We start from the raw sequence: 23,006 nt of genomic DNA, 5'->3' as shown, positions 1-23,006 counted from the left end.
CTGACATTAGGGATGAGATTAAATAGATCCTGGAATTTAGCCTGGTCTGGAGCAGGCTAGCTCCACAGAATAAATCTCCATGGTAATTTATACCATAACATATCCTCCTGCCCCCTATCCATCTTTAGTGCAACCGGATTACGGATCAATTGAGCCAGGATCACCAAGATATCCTGGCTTAATCCCTTATCCTAGTTTTGTGCAACAGGCCCCTGCTCCCTGCTGTTTCATTACACTGGTGTCAGAAGTGATCGGACCTTGCATCCACGACAGTGGGTGTGCTTGGCCGGTGAGCGCGTTCCTGCAAGCTAGCGCGAGGACGCGCTCTTTGAAAAGAAGGAAGTAGTGTAACGACCCTGGGTTTATAAGCGCGGAAATCGACTCTGCTGCATGAGCATGCTTTTGCGACACAGTCGATAGCGCGCCGGACCTCGGGCTAGAAGGTCGAGGGTTCGAGACCTGCTCCTTGCCTGTTTCATTACAATACATTCAGAGTTCACCGACTAGCCCCTCGCTTTGAGGTTTTGGCAAACAGACGTATACAGTAGCTGCTAGCTAGCTAAAACTCTTGAAGCCAGACTAGTGTCAGTAGCCATGCCAAGCAGAGCTCCATTCAACTAGCTACTATAGCTATTAGCTACCTGGGTTCTCTCTGGAGTTTTCCTCTTTGGAACTTTCTCTGAAGTCTTTTTTATTTTCTGATGTGTTATCCTTTTTCTCCTCGAATGGTCGGAGTTTCTTTGCACTAGGTTCGCCTGATGCCATGAATGATTACGCCGAGACCTCCTTGAGTAAAGATGAGAATATCAAAAGGAATCTAGACAGGGGAAACGGCTTTAAAATAATCACTGACAATACAACGGCTACCACATCGCCATCAAACTTCATGACACGTGTTTTTATTTTTGGACTTAATTTAAGGTTAGGTTTACAATCACACTTTAAAAATATACGTTTTAGAAATAGGCGGGGTTTATGACTTTGTGGCTATGGGAACTAGGGACGACCCCCAATACAACAGCTGGAGATTGATGGCGCGTTCAAGCCAACTTGGATTTCCGAATCATGACCCGCCCGTTTAACCCAGCCGCACCAATGTGTCGGAGGAAACTTTACATAAAACCGCTAAAGCGTTTTAGCTTGTAGCATCCTACCCAAGAAGAAAAAAACCGCTAAAGCGTGATGAGCCAACCCGGATAACGCTGTGCCAATTATGGGACTTCCGATCACGGCCGGTTGTGACATTACACAACCCTGGTCTTTTGTGAAGCCTCTAGCACTGCAGTGCCTTAGACTGCTGCGGAGTCGGAGATATCCGAGTTCCCAGTTGTTTTGAACGCGGCATTAAGCTGCCTGCAGACGATTGTGCCTGACTAGAAATACAGGAACTTTGGTCAGGAGTTGATGTTGTACTTTTCGGTCAGTGCATGTTACACACAGATATTCACAAATGTCAAGGCTGAATGTTTAAAGGTTTTATGTGAAGTTATATTGTGCTGATAAGAGTATAAATGTGCATATTAAATCAGGCTTCTGTGTATAGTGGCCAGACTACTCTCTGACAGTGCAACACAGTTTTATTCCTGCCACTAGCACTGGAACAAAGCAGGTAATTATACTTTTTGATACACTTTAACTAACTTTACCGCTATTTCAATCGATTTAACAAGACTCGACTTGCTGAATGTCACAAGCTAGAATAAGATTGCTGGCTACAATGTTGCAGACAGTTCGATCACTGCTCGAGGCTGTAAGGCTAGGCTAACTTCGTTGAGTCAATATTGGTGCAGACAGTTAATAACCAGATTGTACTGTTTAGCCAGTGGACTACTATGCTTTGATTTTAACATCTGACAGTGGATGAGATTTATCATCATGGATAAACTTTATGTTGTACAGCTCTTCTAACATCTGGAGTTTGTCTGCATCTTGGATGCAACGTGGCACATACCAAACTAAAGTGAAAGACAGGGATGTCATTGTGCATTGTACACAACCCTGGTCTGTAGTACTGTTCTGAGCTGTCTATCCCACTGATCTGATCCATGGGGTAGATAATATATCTCTAGCCCTGTAATATAGGACACATGTGTTACACCTTTGGCTTAGGGCTGGGGACCCGTGACGCACACAAACAAACCTTTAGATTTATTTATTTTTACCCCTTTTTTCTCCCCAATTGGTAGTTATTCTTGTCTCATTGCTGCAACTCCCGTATGGACTCGGGAGACGCGAAGGTCGAGAGCTGTGCGTACTCCAAAACACAATCAAACCAAGCCGCACTGCTTCTTGACACAATGCCCACTTTACATGGAAGCCAGCCGCACCAATGTGTCGGAGGAAACGAGTACACTGCTCCAGTGTCAGCGTGCACTGCACCCTGCCCGCCACAGGAGTCGCTATTGCGCGATGGGACAAGGACATCCCTGCCGGCCAAACCCTCCCCTAACCCGGACAACGCTGGGCCAATTGTGTGCCGCCCCATGGGTCTCCCGGTCACGACAGAGCCTGGACTCGAATCCAAAATCTCTTTAGACCACTGCGCCACTCAGTAGGCCACACACAAACAAACCTACCTGTGTAACACCTGTCCCTCTCTACCAGCAGAGATGATCAACAGCCTGTTCTTGATCAACGCTTCGGGGGACATCTTCCTGGAGAAGCACTGGAAAAGTGTGGTCAGTCGGTCGGTGTGTGACTACTTCCTGGAAGCCAAAGAGAAGGCTCTGGAACCTGAGGACGTTCCACCTGTCATACACACCCCTCATCACTACCTCATCAGCATCTACAGGTCATGCATGTAGTGTATTAGGAAAGTATTCAGACCCCTTGACTTTTCCCACATTTTGTTACGTTACAGGCTTATAAAAAATTAAAAAAGATTAAACATTTTTTCCCCCTTAATCAATCTACACACAATACCCCATAATGAACTAGTGAAAACCGTTTTTTAGATATGTTTGCAAATGTATAAAATAAAACAGAAATCACATTTACATAAGTATTCAGACCCTTTACTCAGTACTTTGTTGGTGCACCTTTGGCAGCAATTACAGCCTCAAGTCTTCTTGGTTAGGATGCTACAAGCTTGAAACACCTGTCTCTGGGGAGTTTCTCCCATTCTTCTCTACAGATCTTCTCAAGCTCTGTCAGGTTGATGGGGAGCGTCGCTACACAGCTATTTTCAGGTCTCTCCAGAAATGTTCAATCAGGTTCAAGTCCGGGTTCTGGCTGGGCCACTCAAGGACATTCAGAGATGTGTCCCAAAGCCACTCCTGCGTTGCCTTCGCTGTGTGCTTAGGGTCCTGTTGGAAGGTGAATCTTCTCTCCAGTCTGATGTCCTGATCGCTCTGGAGCAGGTTTTCATCAAGGATCTCGCTGTACATCTTTCCCTCAATCCTGACTAGTCTCCCAGTCCCTGCCGCTGAAAAACATCCCCACAGTATGCTTCACCGTAGGGATGGGGCCAGGGTTCCTCCAGACGTGACGCTTGGCAATTCAGGCCAAAGAGTTCAATCTTGGTTTCATCAGACCCGAGAATCTTGTTTCTCATGGTCTGAGAGTCCTTTAGGTGCCTTTTGGCAAACTCCAAGCGGGCTGTTATGTGCCTTTTTCTGAGGAGTGGCTTCCGTCTGGCCACCCTACCATTAAAGGCCTGATTGGTGGAGTGCTGCAGAGATGGTTGTCCTTCTGGAAGGTTCTCCCATCTCCACAGAAGAACTCTGGAGTTCTGTCAGTGACAATCAGGTTCTTGGTCACCTCCCTGACCAAGGCCCTTCTCCTCAGAATACTCAGTTTGTCCAGGCAACCAACTCTAGGAAGAGATTTGGTCGTTCCAAACTTCTTCCATTTAAGAATGGCGAGGCCACAGTGTTCTTGGCAACCTTCAATGCTGCATGAATGTTTTCTACCCTTCCCCAGATCTATGCCTTGACACAATCCTGTCTCGGAGTTCTACGGACAATTCCTTCGACCTCATGGCTTGGTTTTTGCTCTGACATGCATTGTCAACTGTGGGGTATAGACAGGTGTGTGGGATATAGACATGTATGTCCCTTTCCAAATCATGTCCAATCAATTGAATTTACCACAGGAGGACTCCAAGTTGTAGAAACATCTCAAGGATGATCAATGGAAACAGGATGTACCAGAGCTCAATTTTGAGTCTCATAGCTAAGGGTCTGAATACTTACGTATATAAGGTATTTTTAATACAATTGCTACAATTTCTAAAACCTGTATTCGATTTGTCATTGTGGGGATGTGTAGATTTATGAGGGGAAACAAATAATTTAATCAATTTTAGAATAAGGCTAACAAAATGTGGGAAAAGTCAAGGGGTCTGAATACTTTCTGAATGCACTGTATGTATGCATAGAAAGACACACACACACACACACACACTTCTTCAACAGCTACAGGACGCACACTTACACCTCATCAGCATCTACAAGTTATTTTATTGGATTTTATATCACTATTTAAGAAACCGCCATATATCCAAAACCAATGTAAAAACCTGCTCACTAATGACAGACAGTTTTAAGGTCTGTCTTTATTAGTGTGTTTTAAAAAAAAACATTTGTTTTGTATACAATGTGTGAATGTTGCTTTACAAATATTGATTATTATTACTGTATTTATTATTACAGGGACAAGCTGTTCTTCCTCTCCGTCATCCAGACTGAGGTTCCTCCGCTGTTTGTCATTGAGTTCCTGCACCGCGTCGCAGAGATGATCCAGGTCTGACTCAACTCTAAGCCTGACAAATTGCCAGGATTAGTTCAACCTGACTAGTTACCTGGATTAGTTAACTATTTTATAACCAGTAATGTTTAAGTGTGTGTGTGTACGTCTTTTTCTGCAGGACTACTTTGGGGAGTGTTCGGAGACAGTAGTCAAGGACAACATGGTGATGGTGTATGAGCTGTTGGAGGAGATGCTTGACAACGGGTTTCCCCTGGCAACCGAATCTAACGTCCTTAAAGAGATGATCAGACCACCCACCATCCTCCGATCTGTTGTCAACACACTGACAGGTACTCTACCCCTACATGCTAACCTCTACCATACAGCCTCCTTGACACCTACACCCTAACCCATAATGCCTACTTCCCTAAAAGTGTGTGTGTGTGTGTGTGTCAAAATCAAATAACATTTTATTCGTCACATGCTTCATAAGGTTCTCTCAGTGCTAGAGGTATCACAACAGACCCTGGTTCGACCCCAGGCTGTATCACAACGGGCCGTGATCAGGAGTCCCATAGGGCGGCGCACAATTGGTCCAGCGTCGTCCGGATTAGGGAAGGGTTTGGCCAGGCTATCATTGTAAATAAGAATTTGTTCTTAACTGACTTGTCTAGTTAAAGGTTAAATCAAATAAAAAATACAATTATTTAGCAAGCTAAAAACTCGGAGTCTATCGTTAGCCAGCTAGGATAATTTCATGTCATGCCATTGGAGGAGTGGGTGAGTGACTGACTGACTTTTCTCCTCATATTGTCTTTTGGTGGCTATACACAGATGCAGGTTTCATTTCTTCAAGTTCTTGCAGGCTAACCAACTGGTATCCAGTTAGCGTATCTCTTGCGTTCGCAAATTCACTCTTGTTATCTACTCAGATTTCAGAGCACTCACATCTGAATGTGGCAGAGCGCAGAACAACTGATACATTTACGAATGCTCAACAACCGCTGAATATGACCGGTGTCAGTAAACGTAGGCAAAAAAAGTAATAGTTAGTCAATAACGCTTTAGATAACAACATGTAAACAGCCTAACCTCTGCTTCTGCGAGTAAAATGGTCAGAGTGAGGTGTTTTCTCATTTCTGTTTGGAAGTAGCAATCTAGCCAACTTTAGTCAGTTAGATTGGGTGCTTGGTAGTGACAAACATGCATTGGCAGGCAAGTTGCAGAAGGGCGAGGAGACTACAATTCCCCGTCGTTTATCAGTGCAATTTTTACGGACAACTAGCTGAAAAAGTTAGTTGGCCGTAAAAATTGCACTGATAAACCTCAATCAATCTAATTTATTTATAAAGCCTTTCTTACATCAGCTGATGTCTCAAAGTGCTGTACAGAAACCCAGCCTAAAACCCCAAACAGCAAGCAATGCAGGTGTAGAAGCATGGTGGCTAGCAAAAACTCACTAGAAAGGCCAGAACCTAGGAAGAAACCTAGAGAGGAACCAGGCAATGAGGGGTAGCCAGTCCTCTTCTGGCTGTGCCGGGTGGAGATTATAACAGAACATGGCCAAGATGTTCAAATGTTCATAGATGACCAGCAGGGTCAAATAATAATAATCACAATGGTTGTCGAGGGTGCAACAGGTCAGCACCTCAGGAGTAAATGTCAGTTGGCTTTTCATAGCCGATCATTAAGAGTATCTCTACCGCTCCTGCAGTCTCTAGAGAGTTGAAAACAGCCGGTCTGGGACAGGTAGCACATCCGGTGAACAGGTCAGGGTTCCATAGCCGCAGAACAGTTGAAACTGGAGCAACAGCAAGGCCAGGTGGACTGGGGACCACAAGGAGTCATCAGGCCAGGTAGTCCTGAGGCATGGTCCTACGGCTCAGGTCCTCCGAGAGAGAAAGAAAGAGAGAGAGAATTAGAGAGAGCATACTTAAATTCACACAGGACACCGGATAAGACAGGAGAAATACTCCAGATGTAACAGACTGACCCTAGCCCCCCGACACATAAACTACTGCAGTATAAATACTGGAGGCTGAGACAGGAGGGGTCGGGAGACACCGTGGCCCCATCCGACGATACACCCGGACAGGGCCAACCAGGCAGGATATAACCCCACCCACTTTGCCAAAGCACAGCCCCCACACCACTAGAGGGATATCTTCAACCACCAACTTACCATCCTGAGACAAGGCCGAGTATAACCCACAAAGATCTGCCCCACGGCAGAACCCAAGGAGGGGCGCCAACCCGGACAGGAAGATCACGTCAGTGATTCAGCCCACTCAAGTGACGCACCCCTCCTAGGGACGGCATGGAAGAGCACCAGTAATTCAGTGACTCAGCCCCTGTAATAGGGTTAGAGGCAGAGAATCCCAGTGGAGAGAGGGGAACTGGCCAGGCAGAGACAGCAAGGGCGGTTCGTTGCTCCAGTGCCTTTTCGTTCACCTTCACACTCCTGGGCCAGACTACACTCAGTCATAGGACCTACTGAAGAGATGAGTCTTCAATAAAGACTTAACTTCTCTGGTTGTCTCACCTCGCCAACAGCAAGTGAAATTGCAGGGCGCCAAATGAAAGGGAATGCAGTTCGCTCTCACGGCCGCACGCGTGATTTAGCTCATGGCATTCTGCCAGACCCCTTAGTCAAACAGCTCTTATTCGCTCCCCCTTCACAGTAGAAGCCTTAAACAAGGTTCTAAAGACTGTTGACATCTAGTGGAAGCCTTAGGAAGTGCAATATGACCCCATAGACACTGTATATTGGATAGGCTTAGACTTGAAAACCTACAAACCTCAGATTTCCCACTTCCTGGTTGGATTTTTTCTCAGGTTTTTGCCTGCCATATGAGTTCTGTTATACTCAGAGACATCATTCAAACAGTTTTAGAAACTTCAGTGTTTTCTTTCAAAATCTACTAATTATATGGATATTCTAGCTTTTGGGCCTGAGTAGCAGGCATATTACTCTGGGCACCTTATTCATCCAAGCTACTCAATACTGCCCCCCAGTCCATGGATTCACTCTGTGTGCAATAATAGTGTTTAACATTATTTATTCATGACTACCACATCTCTGTACCCCACACATACAATTATCTGAATGGTCCTTCAGTTGAACAGTTCATTTTAAGCACATATTAAACTACAAAGACCAGGGAGATATTCCAATGGTTCACAAAGAAGGGCACCTACCTATTGGGTTAAAACAAAAAGCAGACATTGAGTATCCCTTTGAGCATGGTGCTGTTATTAATTATACTTTGGATGGTGTATCAATACACCCAGTCACTACAAAGATACAGGCACCCTTCCTAACTCAGTTGCCGGAGAGGAAGGAAATCACTCAGGGATTTTACCATAAGGTCAATGGTGATTTTAAAAGAGTTTAATGGCTGGGATAGGATAAAACTGAGGATGGATTAACAACATTGTAGTTACTCTACAATATTAACATAAATGACAGAGTGAAAAGAAGGAAGCCTGTACAGAATACAAATATTCCAAAACATGCATCCTGTTCGCAACAGGGCACTTATTAAGTACATATTGCAAAAAAAGAGGCAAAGAAATGCACTTTTTGTCCTGAATACAAAGTGTTATGTTTGGGGCAAATCCAACACTTCACTGAGTACCACTCTTCATATTTTCAAGCATGGTGGTGGCTGCGTCATGTTATGGGTATGCTTGTCATCGGCAAGGACTAAGGATTTTTTTAGGATAAAAAGAAATGGAAAAGAGCTAAGCCCAGGCAAAATTATAGAGGAAACTTGGTTTAGTCTGCTTTCCAACAGACACTGGGAGACACATTCACCTTTCAGCAGGACAATTACTGGAGTTGATTATCAAGGCAACATTGAATGTTCCTGAGTAACTTAGTTACCGTTTTGACTTAAATCGGCTTCAAAATCTATGGCAAGACTTGAAAATGGCTGTTTTGCAATGATCAACATCCAACTTGACAGTGCTTGAATGTTTTTTTTAAATATTGGGCAAATATCATACAATCCAGCTGTGCAAAAGCTCTTGGAGACTTACCCAGAAAGACTTACAGCTATAATCGCTGCTAAAGGTGACTCTAACATGTATTGACTCAGGGGGCTGAATACTTACCTAATCAAGAAATATTAGTGTTTTATTTTCCATTAATTGTTTTACATTTTCTTCCACTTTGACATTAGAGTATTTTGTGTAGGTCGTTGACAAAAAATGACAAATCCATTTTAATCCCACTTTGTAACACAACAAAATGTGGAAAAACTCAAGGGGTGTGAACTTTCTAAAGGCACTGTAGGTAGAGATAAAGTGACTAGGCAACAGGATCGATAATAAACTGTAGCAGCAGCGATGTTATGAGTTAGTGCAAAAAGTGTGTGTGTGTTCCAGGGACCAGTAACGTTGGAGACACGTTGCCAACTGGTCAGCTGTCGACCATCCCATGGAGGCGGGCCGGAGTGAAGTACACCAATAACGAAGCTTACTTTGACGTGGTGGAGGAGATTGACGCTATCCTGGACCAATCAGGTAGGAGCAGTACTGACTCGTCCACCGGCACCACGGTGCAGAGATCCAGGAAGTCAGATCCAGAGGTTAAAGGTCAGGCATCAGGAGTTTGTTTGTGTGTGTGTGTAGTCTGTAAGCTGTGTTGTGATTGGTTAACAGGTACGACAGTGTTTGCAGAGATCCAGGGCGTGGTCGAGGCGTGTGTCAAGCTGTCTGGTATGCCCGACCTCACACTCTCCTTCATGGTGGGCCCCCACACACACACTATATCAGGGTTGGGGTCCATTCGATTTGAAGGTAGTCAATTCAGGAAATGATTTGACTTTTTAATAAAAAAATGGAAATAATAAATCACTTTTGAAAGTTACTTCTTGAATTGATTTCCTTCAATTCAAATTTACCCCAAACCTACACACATGCACATACATGCGCGCACACACACACACACGGTTGGCAGGTAGCCTAGCGGTTAAGAGCGCTGGGCCAGTAACCAAAAGGTTGCTGGTTCGAATCACCGAGCCAGGAAAGTGGAAAAATATTGCCGTTCTGCCCATGAGCAAGGCAGTAAACCCCCAACAACAACTGCTCCCCGGGTGTCGTGGACATTGATTAAGGCAGCCTGACACATTTCGGCTGAATGCATTCAGTTGTGCAACTAACTAGTCATTTCCCTTCCCACACACAGAGAGAGCGCCCCAGTGTATTGGTCTATTCATACTGCATTTTGTCGTTGCAGAATCCTCGTCTCCTTGACGATGTGAGTTTCCACCCATGTGTTCGCTATAAACGCTGGGAGTCTGAGCGTGTCCTCTCCTTCATTCCTCCCGACGGGAACTTCACCCTGATGACCTATCACGTCAATGCACAGAAGTACGGCTTTAAACTCTGACCCCTAATCATAACACTACCATGTCTATTATTTTCAGTCTGGTAGCCATCCCAGTTTAATAATAATATTGGTAATATTATATTTATTCTGTTATATTCTATGCAGTCTTGTAGCCATCCCAGTGTATGTGAAGCAGAGCATCAGTTTCTTTGAGAGTGGTTCTGGTGGCCGTCTGGACGTGACCGTTGGACCGAAGCAGACCATGGGGAAGACGGTCGAAGGGGTAGTGGTCACGGTCCACTTGCCCAAAACTATCCTCAGCATCAATCTGACTGCCACACAGGGCAGTTACACATATGACAATGGTACAAAGGTAACTACACGCCTACTACCTTGTAACCTCTAACCCCTGAGCCTAACCACTACACAGAGTAGCTATACCTACGACCCTATTTCCAAGTTAGACAAGGTAAACAGCCAATCAACAGACATTATTATTAACAAACTTCTCCATCTCACAAGGACCCCTGAACCTAACCCCCCCCTTCTCTCTTTTTCTTTCTCTCTCTCTCCCTCGCTCTCTTCTCTCTAGTTGTTGGTGTGGGACATTGGAAAGTTGAACCCACAGAAGCTTCCTAACTTGCGAGGTAGTCTGAGTTTGCAGGCTGGAGCCCCCAAACCAGAGGAGAACCCCAGTCTGAACATCGACCTGAAGATACAGCAACTTGCCATATCAGGTACCCCTGACCTGTAACTTTTGTCCCTTTCAGCCTCTCCCTTTCAATTGTTGAATTCCAAATCGGTTCCTACTACCTAGCCCCCTTGTAGATCTGAAGGAATTGGATAAGTAGAAGCCTTGTGGTAATAGTTTAGTCTTGCCCCCTTATTGACTGTTGAAATGTGACCATATTGCTTCCACCGATCCAATTTTCATAGATCTATGAGTGGCTCGGTAATAGGCGCTAGGGGAAAATTTGGAATTAAGCTAATCTTTCTCTCAGTGTCTAAATATGCTAAATATCAATGTATACTCAGTTTATTAGGTACACCACCCCGTTCACGAAAATGGTTCACTCCTACAGACAGTGAGTTGTGGCTGTGGCTTGCTATATAAAGCAGGCAGACAGGCATCAAGGCATTCAGTTACTGTTCGATTGGACATTTAGAATGGGCAAAACGAGTGACCCAAGCGACTTTGAGCGTGGTATGATCGTCGGTGCCAGGCACGCCAGTTCCAGTATCTCAGAAACGGCCGACCTCTTGGACTTTTCATGCACGACAGTGTCTAGGGTTTACCGAGAATGGTAAGACAAAATAAAAACATCCAGGCAGTGGCAGTCCTGTGGGCGAAAACAGCTCGTTGATGAGAGGTCAAAGGATAAATGCAAGCTAACATGCAAGTCACAAATAAGCAAATAACGGTGCAGTACAACAGTGGTGTGCAGAACGGCAACTCAGAATGCACAACTCGTCAGTCCTTGTCATGGATGGGCTATTGTAGCAGACAACCACACCGGGTTCCACTCCTATCAGCTAAAAACAAGAAGAAGCGGCTGCAGTAGGCACGCGATCACCAACACTGGACAATTGAAGTGGAAAAACATTGCCTCTTCCGACGAATCCCAGCTCCTGTTGAGTCATGCTGATGGCAGTCCGGATTTGGCGTAAGTAGCATGAGTCCATGGTCACATCCTGCCTTGTCAACGTTACAGGCTGGTGGTGTAATGGTGTGGGGAATATTTTCCTGGCACATGTTAGGTCCTCTTGATACCAATTGCGCAACACTTCCGTTCCCCGAAGAATTCTGGTTGTTCTGGAGACATAGGGGCATACTACGCTGCACTACACTGAAAAAAATATAAATGCAACATGCAACAATTTCAAAGATTTTATTGAGTTACAATGGTTCCTCCTTTAAATGTTGCTGCGCAGCTTGCATGGTGCCGCAGAATTCTATGGCACGTTATTTAAGTGTGAACCACTGGTACCATTAATGCTAGTTAGTGCTAGTTTTTCCCCGTCGGCGAATTGAACCCCTGTCTCCTGCGTGCCCACACTCTCTAGTACAGGCATTATTGAAGGCTACCAAATGCTTCTCAAAGATGCCCTCTTGTGGTCAAACTAGCACTAACTAGCATTGTAAATAAGAATTTGTTCGTAACTGATTTCATATGTGTTATTTCATAGTTGTGATGTCTTCACTTCTACATTGTAGAATAATAGTAAAAATAAAGAAAAACCCTGGAATGAGTAGGTTTGTCCAAACTTTTGACTGATACTTGCTTAATTAATTTGATTAATATTATGGTGGTTCTAATCCAAGGAAAACGAAAAACCCTCGGGGATTCCGTTAGGATGTAACGGGAAATATGACGCTGTACAACGTGATGGTCGGGAGTACAGTACTGGTCTATTTAGCTAAAGAATGCAGTGTCCTGCGGGTGCGCAGGATACCGGGGTTCAATTCCCCGACGAGGCGGAAGAAGTAGGCTGCTCTTGTAAATAAGAATTTGTTCTTAACTGACTTGCCTAGTTAAATAAATCCTATTGCTTCTAACTTCAATATGCTCTTTAAATAAGACCTACGCCACTTTTAACAGCACATTACTCAATACTAGTGAGACTCATGTCGCCTACGGTAGGCCTACAGTATATCTAAAAATATGACGTTACTCTCCGCCAATAATTACATATAGAGAGAATTGGAGGATATTTCTGTAATTCAGTGATATTTATTCCCATAGTAATTCATTATGGATCCATAACTAAATAAATATCAGCATTTTGAAAGAGTATTTTTATTATTTTATGAATGAAAGCATAAAGACGCCATTTATTAGTTACATTGTTTTAGTTTGAACCTGCAGACTGGCACTAAGAACAGAACAGCGGGAACGTTTCCCTAGTCAGCGCCATTATTAGTGCAATGCCCCTTAAAGTGTTGCCAGTGTGGCGGGGTGGGGGTCCACCCCCTTCCTCCTCCCTGCGGCCCATCCTGTGCCCCCTGCCCTTGTGCCTTGAACCTTGCGCGCTTTCAGTGGATACAGCTGGAAAACTGCAATGCAGTCCCATTGTGCGCCACTCGGGAGCTGTGACCAATATATATTGTCCTGCTAATAACGGGGTTAATAATATATATGTGAGAATATCCAACGGGCTTTTATATAATTCTAAAATAATAATAATAGTCGCTTTGTTTAAAAAATAACAATATTTTGGAGATTTCGTTTTCAAATAACGTAAAATTAGCGAGGAAGGACATTCTTGAACATGGTGAGACATTGTTACTAATTTGTAAATCAAGCCAGTTTGTTATTTAGGATTATTTATTTCTGTTTTTAGAGGGAGAAAAACCAAAAACCTACAGTCATCTCATGGGTCTCCCAGTTGAGCCCACCACAGGTATTGAACCAGCATCTGTAACACAGCTATGCAGTGTCTTAGACTGTTGCACGACTCAAGAACTGTACAACGTGATCGGTCGGGAGTGGCATACAGTACTTCAGAAAGAGCAAAATAATCCTAAACAATAAAATAATAAAAACCTTAGTGTAACAACAGTTTTAGGAAGTAATACTGAAGTCATGCACAATTATCAGTTTCTATTTAGGTTTGTCGCCCATTCATTGTCAGTTAGAGACACAGTAGGGCCCAAAAGCATAATCAGTTCCCTAACTCCCCATTGCGCTGGTCTGGAGCATTGAAGTGGTGAAGCAGGGTACCGTACTAAACCACAAATTACCTCTAAGTCCCGCTGCGTAAGCTCACAATTTTAAAGGAGGAACCACTGTACAGTTCATATAAGTAAAGTAGGCCCCAATCTATGGATTTCACATGACTGGGAATACAGATATGCATCTGTTGGTCACAGATACCTTTTTAAAAAAGGGGTGTGGATCAGAAAACCAGTCAGTATCAAGTGTGACCACCATTTTCCTCATGCAGCGGGACACATCTCATTTGCATAGAGTTGATCAGGCTGTTGATTGTTGCCTGTGGAATGTTCACTTCTCTTCAATGGCTGTGCTAAGTTTCTGGATATTGGCGGGAACTGGAACATGCTGTCGTACACATCGATCCAGAGCATCCCAAACATGCTCAATGGGTGACATGTCTGGTGAGTATGCAGGGCATGGAAGAACTGGGACATTTTCAGCTTCCAAGAATTGTGTACAGATCCTTGCTACATGGGGCCGTGCATTATCATGCTGAATCAAGGTGATGGCAGCGGATGTTGGGCACGACAATGAGCCTCAGGATCTCGCCATGGTATCTCTGTGCATTCCAATTGCCATCGATAAAATGCAATTGTGTTTGTTGTCCGTAGCTTATGCCTGCCCATACCATAACACCACCGCCATCATGGGGCACTCTGTTCACATCTCCACGGTACAGTTGAAACCTGGATTAATTTGTGAAGAGCACACTTTTCCAGCTTCTTGATATGCCACAGCTGTCAGGTGGATGGATAATCTTGGCAAAGGAGAAATGCTCACTAACAGGGATTTTAACAAATTTGTGGACAAAATTTGAGAGAAGCTTTTTGTGCATTTGAAGAACTTCTATGATCTGTTATTTCAGCTCATGAAACATGGGACCAACACTTTACATATATTTTTGTTCAGTATAGATGGGTGTACCTAATAAACCTCAGACTCAATGGAGAATGTGTGTTGATAAATGTTACAGTATAGGCGTTTTGATGAATGTGTAAATATATGGTAACTGTACAGTTTATGGTAAATCCATGATATAGTTAACCCCAAAACAATCTTTTAGTATTTTGTTTATTTGTCCACTGTTAATACATTCCCCAAAAATAGTGCATGTTTTCGGTCAAAATGTCAAGATAAAGAAAATTCAGTACAGAGCAAAACAAATGGTGATGCGTTTATGCTAACTGTGTTTTAGGACTGAAGGTGAACAGGCTGGATATGTTTGGGGAGAAGTACAAGCCTTTTAAAGGGGTTAAATACATCACCAAGGCCGGGAAGTTCCAGGTGCGGACTTGAAGATTGAAACCTAAAGGTCATAGGTCAACTAGCCAACGTGCCTAATGCTCTGGGTCAAAGGTCAACTCTTAGACACGCCAGCTGTCAACTATTATGCTCTCTATTTGTAGTTCAGAGCCGTGATAGGTCCATTATGACAAATGTCTGAAACTTGTAAAAAGGTTCACATCACTGCTGACTGTTGTGGCTCTGCAACAGCAAACTATGAATTGAGCTTTCTACATGCTTTCTACATGCCAAGTGTCAACTCTTCTACCTTATGCCTTTTATACCCCTATACTCCCTCTGTATTAGGGACAGAGCCTGTATTAATAACTTGGTTGTTTATTTAAATGTTTATTATTTGGATGGAATGGAGTTGTTGGTCTGCGAAGGGAATTGTTTTGGACAATCAACCTATTATTTCTCCTGTATCTGGAATTAAATAACTGTGTTCCAGCACAGCCCACCTCTCGCTCTCTGTCTGTCTCGCTCACTCATCTCCCCTCTTTTTAATATTCTATTTCTCTGCTTTAGCAGGTAAAGATTTAATATCTAGTTTTATATAAAGCATATTTTTTGACCATTTTATGACTAATAACCCTCTAATGCTGAGTAACTGCAACCAAGAGTGGAATCTCATTTGGTCATACATGGTGTTAATTAATATACAGGCTAACAATTACTGCAAGTATTAATAAATATACATAAAGTCACTACTGCATGTTATTTGCCACTCTCACCAGGGCCTTTTGGGTAGCCATTGTAACTGTTGTCATCCCAGCTAGCACATATAGAGCTTGGTGAGAGCGTGGTTGTCCTATGGTTATTTTGCATACAACCTTCCCACAACCTTCTGACAATGGTGCAGGATAGTTGTTTGGCTTTGGAACATTGTCAGCACAGTTAAAGAACTTGACAAAAAAACATTATTTTCTTTGTATTTCATGACTTTAACACAACGTTTCCTAAAAGTTCAAACATGGTTACATTTCATTTAAATTTTGGTAATGTTCTAGGAACGTTCTCCAACTTGTTTGACATGTTCTCAAAGTTCAGAGAACATTAAGAAATTTCAGTACTTCAGCATAATGTTTTCTGCAGGTTTCCTCATTGTTCTATTTGAAGTCATGTTCTCAGAACATTAAGAAAACTTTCCATAAAAACCAAAAGCAAATATTTTGTAACGTTCTAAGAATGTTATTTAAAAACATATCCATTCTCAGCGTCAACAAAACTCTCTATCCTATATCTTGTTAAGTGTGTTCAGGTGTTTTGGCCTGAGCTTGTTTTCTTTGAAATGGGGTCTGTCTGAATAGACTAAAAGGAACAGCTTTGTATGAGTTAAAAAAACATGGCAAGCTAGCTCCTTCCTGGTGGTACAGTGGACTAAATGCATGGATGGAGTCAAGAAGATCATAGGTTAGAATGTCACTGACGGGACGGCATGCCACAGTAAAAAATGTCACGAACGTTGTAAGAATCGGACCAAAATGCAGCGTGGTTTGGGTTCATCAAAAAACAATAAAGAAGAAAGAAATGAATGTGAAGCTATGCAGTGCTCAAGGCAACTATACACAAACAAGATCCCACAAAAACCCAGTGGGAAAAGGCTGCCTAAATATGATCCCCAATCAAAGACAACGATAGACAGCTGCCCCTTCTTGGGAACCATACCAGGCCAACATAGAAATAAAAAAACTAGAGTACTCACCCTAGTCACACCCCGACCTAACCAAATTAGAGAATAAAAGGCTCTCTAAGGTCAGGGTGTGACACTAAATTAATTTCCATGAGCCGTGTGCTTGGAGGTCAGAACAGTTATCACCAAATTTAAGCTAGCAGTGTAATTAAAAGTCTTTGTGAAAGTTAAGTTTGGGGTCACAACATTTAGAATGTTCTCAAACTTATTTTATTACCAAACTATTTTATTATTCAAATAATGTTTATAAAACATCCCAGGAGAACGTTCAGATTCTCAAAACCTCCCTGCAACCTAAAATGTACATTCACAGAACAGGCTAAATGTTCAATTCTGAACCAATGGGAAACCAAATGCTTACGTTCCCACGTAAGTTCCAAGGAATGAAATGTGCCATCTGGAATTTGTCATGCCTGATACACAATAGACAACATTTTCCCATAGAGGGTTAGAGTAGAGGTTGGGGTTAATGTGGATGCTACCATGATTATGCATAATCATGAATTAATCGTGAATACTGATGAGTGAGAAAGTTAGAGGCACAATGATCATCATGGCATTTTTCAGAATTTATTTAGAAGTGTTCAGAAACATCTTATCTACACTGAACAAAAATATAAATCTAAGCACAACATCTCCTTCGCATATAGTTGATCAGGCTGTTGATTGTGGAATGTTGTCCCACTCCTCTTCAATGGCTGTGCGAAGTTGCTGGATATTGGCGGGAACTGGAACACGCTGTTGTACACATCGATCCAGAGCATCCCAAACATCCTCAATGGGTGATATGTCTGGTGAGTATGCAAGCCATGAAAGAACTGGGACATTTTCAGCTTCCAGGAATTGTGTACAGATCCTTGCTACATGGGGCCGTGCATTATCATGCTGAATCAAGGCGATGGCAGCAGATGTTTGGCACGACAATGAGCCTCAGGATCGCATCACGGTATTTGTATTTATTTATTATGGATCCCCATTAGCTGCTGCTTCTCTTCCTGGGGTCCAGCAAAATTTAATGCAGTTTATACCATTTTTTAAAACATTACAATACATTCACAGATTTCACAACACACTGTGTGCCTTCAGGCCCCTACTCCACCACTACCACATATCTACAATACTAAATCCATGTGTATGTATAGTGCGTATGTTATCGTGTGTCTGTGCCAATGTTTGTGTTGGTATCTCTGTGCATTCAAATTGCTATCGATAAAATGCAAGCTTATGCCTGCCCATACCATAACCTCACCGCCACCATGGGACACTCTGTTCACAACGTTGACATCAGCAAACCGCTGACCCACATGAATCTGGCCGGTACAGTTGAAACCGGGATTAATCAGTGAAGAGCACACTTTTACAGCAATCAATCAGGTCAAGACCTTGGTGAGGACAACGAGCACACAGATTAGTTTAGCTGAGACAGTTTGTAGAAATTATTCGGTTGTGCAAACCCACAGTTTCATCAGCTGTCTGGCTGGCTGGTCTCAGACAATCCCGCAAGTAAAGAAGCTGGATGTGGAGGTCGTGGACTGGCGTGGTTACACGTGGTCTGCAGCTGTGAGGCCGGTTGGACGTACTGCCAAATTCTCTAAAACAATGTTGGAGGTGGCTTATGGTATAGAAATACACTGCTCAAAAAAATAAAGGGAACACTTAAACAACACAATGTAACTCCAAGTCAATCACACTTCTATGAAATCAAACTGTCCACTTAGGAAGCAACACTGATTGACAATAAATTTCACATGCTGTTGTGCAAATGGAATAGACAAAAGGTGGAAATTATAGGCAATTAGCAAGACACCCCCAAAAAAGGAGTGATTCTGCAGGTGGTGACCACAGACAACTTCTCAGTTCCTATGCTTCCTGGCTGATGTTTTGGTCACTTTTGAATGCTGGCGGTGCTCTCACTCTAGTGGTAGCATGAGACGGAGTCTACAACCCACACAAGTGGCTCAGGTAGTGCAGTTCATCCAGGATGGCACATCAATGCGAGCTGTGGCAAAAAGGTTTGCTGTGTCTGTCAGCGTAGTGTCCAGAGCATGGAGGCGCTACCAGGAGACAGGCCAGTACATCAGGAGACGTGGAGGAGGCCGTAGGAGGGCAACAACCCAGCAGCAGGACCGCTACCTCCGCCTTTGTGCAAGGAGGTGCACTGCCAGAGCCCTGCAAAATGACCTCCAGCAGGCCACAAATGTGCATGTGTCAGCATATGGTCTCACAAGGGGTCTGAGGATCTCATCTCGGTACCTAATGACAGTCAGGCTACCTCTGGCGAGCACATGGAGGGCTGTGCGGCCCCACAAAGAAATGCCACCCCACACCATGACTGACCCACCGCCAAACCGGTCATGCTGGAGGATGTTGCAGGCAGCAGAACGTTCTCCACGGCGTCTCCAGACTCTGTCACGTCTGTCACATGTGCTCAGTGTGAACCTGCTTTCATTTGTGAAGAGCACAGGGCGCCAGTGGCGAATTTGCCAATATTGGTGTTCTCTGGCAAATGCCAAACGTCCTGCACGGTGCTGGGCTGTAAGCACAACCCCCACCTGTGGACGTCGGGCCCTCATACCACCCTCATGGAGTCTGTTTCTGACCGTTTGAGCAGACACATGCACATTTGTGGCCTGCTGGAGGTCATTTTGCAGGACTCTGGCAGTGCACCTTCTTGCACAAAGGCGGAGGTAGCGGTCCTGCTGCTGGGTTGTTGCCCTCCTACGGCCTCCTCCACGTCTCCTGATGTACTGGCCTGTCTCCTGGTAGCGCCTCCATGCTCTGGACACTACGCTGACAGACACAGCAAACCTTTTTGCCACAGCTCGCATTGATGTGCCATCCTGGATGAACTGCACTACCTGAGCCACTTGTGTGGGTTGTAGACTCCGTCTCATGCTACCACTAGAGTGAGAGCACCGCCAGCATTCAAAAGTGACCAAAACATCAGCCAGGAAGCATAGGAACTGAGAAGTTGTCTGTGGTCACCACCTGCAGAATCACTCCTTTTTTGGGGGTGTCTTCCTAATTGCCTATAATTTCCACCTTTTGTCTATTCCATTTGCACAACAGCATGTGAAATTTATTGTCAATCAGTGTTGCTTCCTAAGTGGACAGTTTGATTTCACAGAAGTGTGATTGACTTGGAGTTACATTGTGTTGTTTAAGTGTTCCCTTTATTTTTTTGAGCAGTGTATATATTAAATTATCTGGCAACAGCTCTGTTGGACATTCCTGCACTCAGAATGTATATTGCATTCTCCCTTAACTTGAGACCTTTGACATTGTATTGTGACACAACTGCACATTTTAGAGTGGCCTTTTATTGTCCCCAGCACAAGGTCCACCTGTGTAATGATCATGTTTAATCATGAACAGGGATTTAAACAAATTTGTGCACAACATTTAAGAGAAATATGCACTTTATGCGTATGGAAACATTTCTGACACTTTACATGTTGCGTTTTATCTTTTTTTCAGTGTACTCACTTAGAAAGAGAATTACTCCAGTCAGTTCATATTGGGCAAAACACAACCTGAAGCAAATGCATCCAAATAAAATTGTATTGGTCACATACACTTGTTTAGCAGATGTTATATTGGGTGTAGCGAAATGCTTGTTTCTAGCTCCGACAGTGCAGTAATAGCTAAAAATTTCACAACATATACCCAATACACAAAAATCTAAGTAAAAGAATGGAATTAAGAATATATAAATATATGGACGAGCAATGTCAGAGCGGCATCGACTAAGATACAGTAGAATAGAATAAAGTATATACATACGAGATGAGTAATGGAAAATATGTAAACATTATTAAAGTGACTAGTGATTTCAAGTCTATGTACACTACTGTTCAAAAGCTTGGGGTCACTTAGAAATGTCCTTGTTTTTGAAGATCCACAGATGATGCAATCTCTATTGCACTCCACATTCTCCTTTCCCACCTCCACATCCGCCACACTGATCCTCAACACGGGGGCCCCTTAGGAGGGACTTGAACACGCACCCCTGTACTACCTGTTCACTCATGACTGCATAGCCAGGCACGACTCCAACACCATCATTAAGTTTGCCGACAACAGTGTCATCAGTAGGCCTGATCACCGATGAGATAGCCTTTAGGGAGGAGGTCAGAGCCCTGGCCATGATCAAGACAAAGGAAATGATTGTGGACTACAGGAAAAGAAGGACTGAGCATGCCCCCATTCTCATTGACCAGGCTGTAGTGGAGCAGGTTGAGAGCTTCAAATTCCTTGGTGTCCACATCACCAACAAACTCATGGTGCAAACACACCAGACAGTCGTGAAGAGGGCATGACAAAGCCTATTCCCCCTCAGGAGACCCAAAAGATTTGGCATGGGTCCTCAGATCCTCAAAGTTCTACAGCTGCCATCGAGAGCATCTTGACTGGTTGTATCACTGCCTGGTATGGCAACTGCTTGGCGTCCGACCGCAAGGCACTATAGAGGGTAGTTCGTACGGCCCAGTACATCACTGGGGCCAAGCTTCCTGCCAACCAGGACCTCTATACCAGGCGGTGTCAGAGAAAGGCCATAAAATTGTCAAAGACTTCAGCCACCCTAGTCATAGACAGTTCTCTCTGCTACCGCATGGCAAGCGGTATCGGAGCTAGTCTAGGTCCAAAAGGCTTCTTAACAGCTTCTACCCCCAAACTATAAGACTCCTGAACAGCTAATCAAATGTCTACCCAGACTATTTGCATTGCCCCCCCCCCCCCCCCCCCCCCCGCACGTTGTTGCTACTCTGTTTATTATCTATGCATAGTCACTTTTTTCTACCTACATGTACAAGCATTTCATTAAGGTGTTGTTGTATTCGGCACATGTGACAAATACAATGTGATTTGATTTATAAGGAAGTCAGTCAATTGAAATAAATTCATTAGGCCCTAATCTATGGATTTCACGACTGGGAATACAGATACAGTGAGGGGGGAAAGTATTTGATCACCTGCTGAATTTGTACGTTTGCCCACTGACAAAGAAATGATCAGTCTATAATTTTAATGGTAGGTTTATTTCAACAGTGAGAGACAGAATAACAACAACAAAAATCCAGAAAAACACATGTCAAAAATGTTATAAATTGATTTGCATTTTAATGAGGGAAATAAGTATTTGACCCCCTCTCAATCAGAAAGATGAACATCTGAATGATTCCGAGGACAACTGGGTGAAAGTGTTGTGGTCAGATGAGACTAAAATGGAGCTCTTTGGCATCAACTCAACTTGCCGTGTTTGGAGGAGGAGGAATGCTGCCTATGACCCCAAGAAACCATCCCCGCCGTCAAACATGGAGGTGGAAACATTATGCTTTAGGTGTGTTTTTCTGCTAAGGGGACAGGACAACTTCACCGCATCAAAGGGACGATGGACGGGGCCATGTACCGTCAAATCTTGGGTGAGAACCTCCTTCCCTCAGCCAGGGCATTGAAAATGGGTCGTGGATGGGTATTCCAGCATGACAATGACCCAAAACACACGGCCAAGGCAACAAAAGAGTGGCTCAAGAAGAAGCACATTAAGGTCCTGGAGTAGCCTAGCCAGTCTCCAGACCTTAATCCCATAGAAAATCTGTGGAGGGAGATTTGAGTTGCCAAACATCAGCCTCGAAACCTTAATGACTTGGAGAAGATCTGCAAAGAGGAGTGGGACAAAATCCCTCCTGAGATGTGTGCAAACCTGGTGGCCAACTACAAGAAACATCTGACCTCTGATTGCCAACAAGGGTTTTGCCACCAAGTACCAAGTCATGTTTTGCAGAGGGGTCAAATACTTATTTCCCTCATTAAAATGCAAATCAATTTATAAAATTTTTGACATGCGTTTTTCTGGATTCTTTTGTTGTTATTCTGTCTCTCACTGTTCAAATAAACCTACCATTAAAATTATAGACTGATAATTTCTTTGTCAGTGGGCAAACGTACAAAATCAGCAGGGGATCAAATACTTTTTCCCCCTCACTGTATGTATCTCTTGGTCACAGATACCTTAAAAAAATAGTTGGATCAGAAAACCAGTCAGTATCTGTTGTGATCCCCATTTGTCTCATGCAGTGTGACAAATCTCCTTCGCATAGAGTTGATCAGACTGTTAATTGTGGCCTGTGGAATGTTTTTCCACTCCTCTTCAATGGCTGTGCAAAGTTGCTGGATATTGGCGGGACTGGCACACACGTCAATCCAGAGCATCTCAAACATGCTCAATGGGTGACATGTCTAGTGAGTGTGCAGGCCATGGAAGAACTGGGACTTGGATTTTCAGCTT

The 23,006-nt window shown here is 43.7% G+C and overlaps 1 protein-coding gene across 10 annotated transcripts; it reads left to right on the top strand.

Moving 5' to 3' along the window:
- Positions 1-785: 785 nt before the first annotated feature.
- On the top strand, positions 786-15,490 carry LOC139570602 (AP-3 complex subunit mu-1). 10 transcript variants are annotated; one of them, XM_071392592.1, is made up of 11 exons: positions 819-921; positions 1,544-1,609; positions 2,608-2,791; positions 4,653-4,743; positions 4,868-5,039; positions 9,079-9,216; positions 9,355-9,440; positions 9,932-10,065; positions 10,190-10,397; positions 10,617-10,761; positions 14,936-15,490. In XM_071392592.1, exons 3-11 carry the CDS (start codon positions 2,610-2,612, stop codon positions 15,034-15,036), a joined length of 1,257 nt encoding a protein of 418 aa, XP_071248693.1. In that variant the 5' UTR covers positions 819-921; positions 1,544-1,609; positions 2,608-2,609; the 3' UTR covers positions 15,037-15,490. The 10 variants fall into 10 exon arrangements, with proteins under 10 accessions (XP_071248699.1, XP_071248695.1, XP_071248693.1 ...); XM_071392589.1 differs by lacking the exon at positions 819-921 and adding an exon at positions 1,229-1,419; XM_071392593.1 differs by lacking the exon at positions 819-921 and adding an exon at positions 1,341-1,419 and having other exon boundaries at positions 2,605-2,791.
- Positions 15,491-23,006: the final 7,516 nt, after the last annotated feature.

The sequence above is a fragment of the Salvelinus alpinus genome, chromosome 3 (assembly GCF_045679555.1).
Source record: "Salvelinus alpinus chromosome 3, SLU_Salpinus.1, whole genome shotgun sequence".
Taxonomy (NCBI): Eukaryota; Metazoa; Chordata; class Actinopteri; order Salmoniformes; family Salmonidae; genus Salvelinus; species Salvelinus alpinus.
The sequence above is the reverse complement of the archived record's forward strand: the minus strand, read 5'-3'. Positions and strand labels throughout refer to the sequence as shown.

Excerpts from the sequence above, each read along its gene's own strand:
- LOC139570602 (XM_071392594.1), top strand. The coding sequence starts at position 2,610 with ATGATCAACAGCCTGTTCTTGATCAACGCTTCGGGGGACATCTTCCTG. Across the intron at positions 2,792-4,652 it reads TACCTCATCAGCATCTACAG|GGACAAGCTGTTCTTCCTCT; the intron begins GTCATGCATGTA and ends TTATTATTACAG. Across the intron at positions 9,441-9,931 it reads ACCTCACACTCTCCTTCATG|AATCCTCGTCTCCTTGACGA; the intron begins GTGGGCCCCCAC and ends TTGTCGTTGCAG.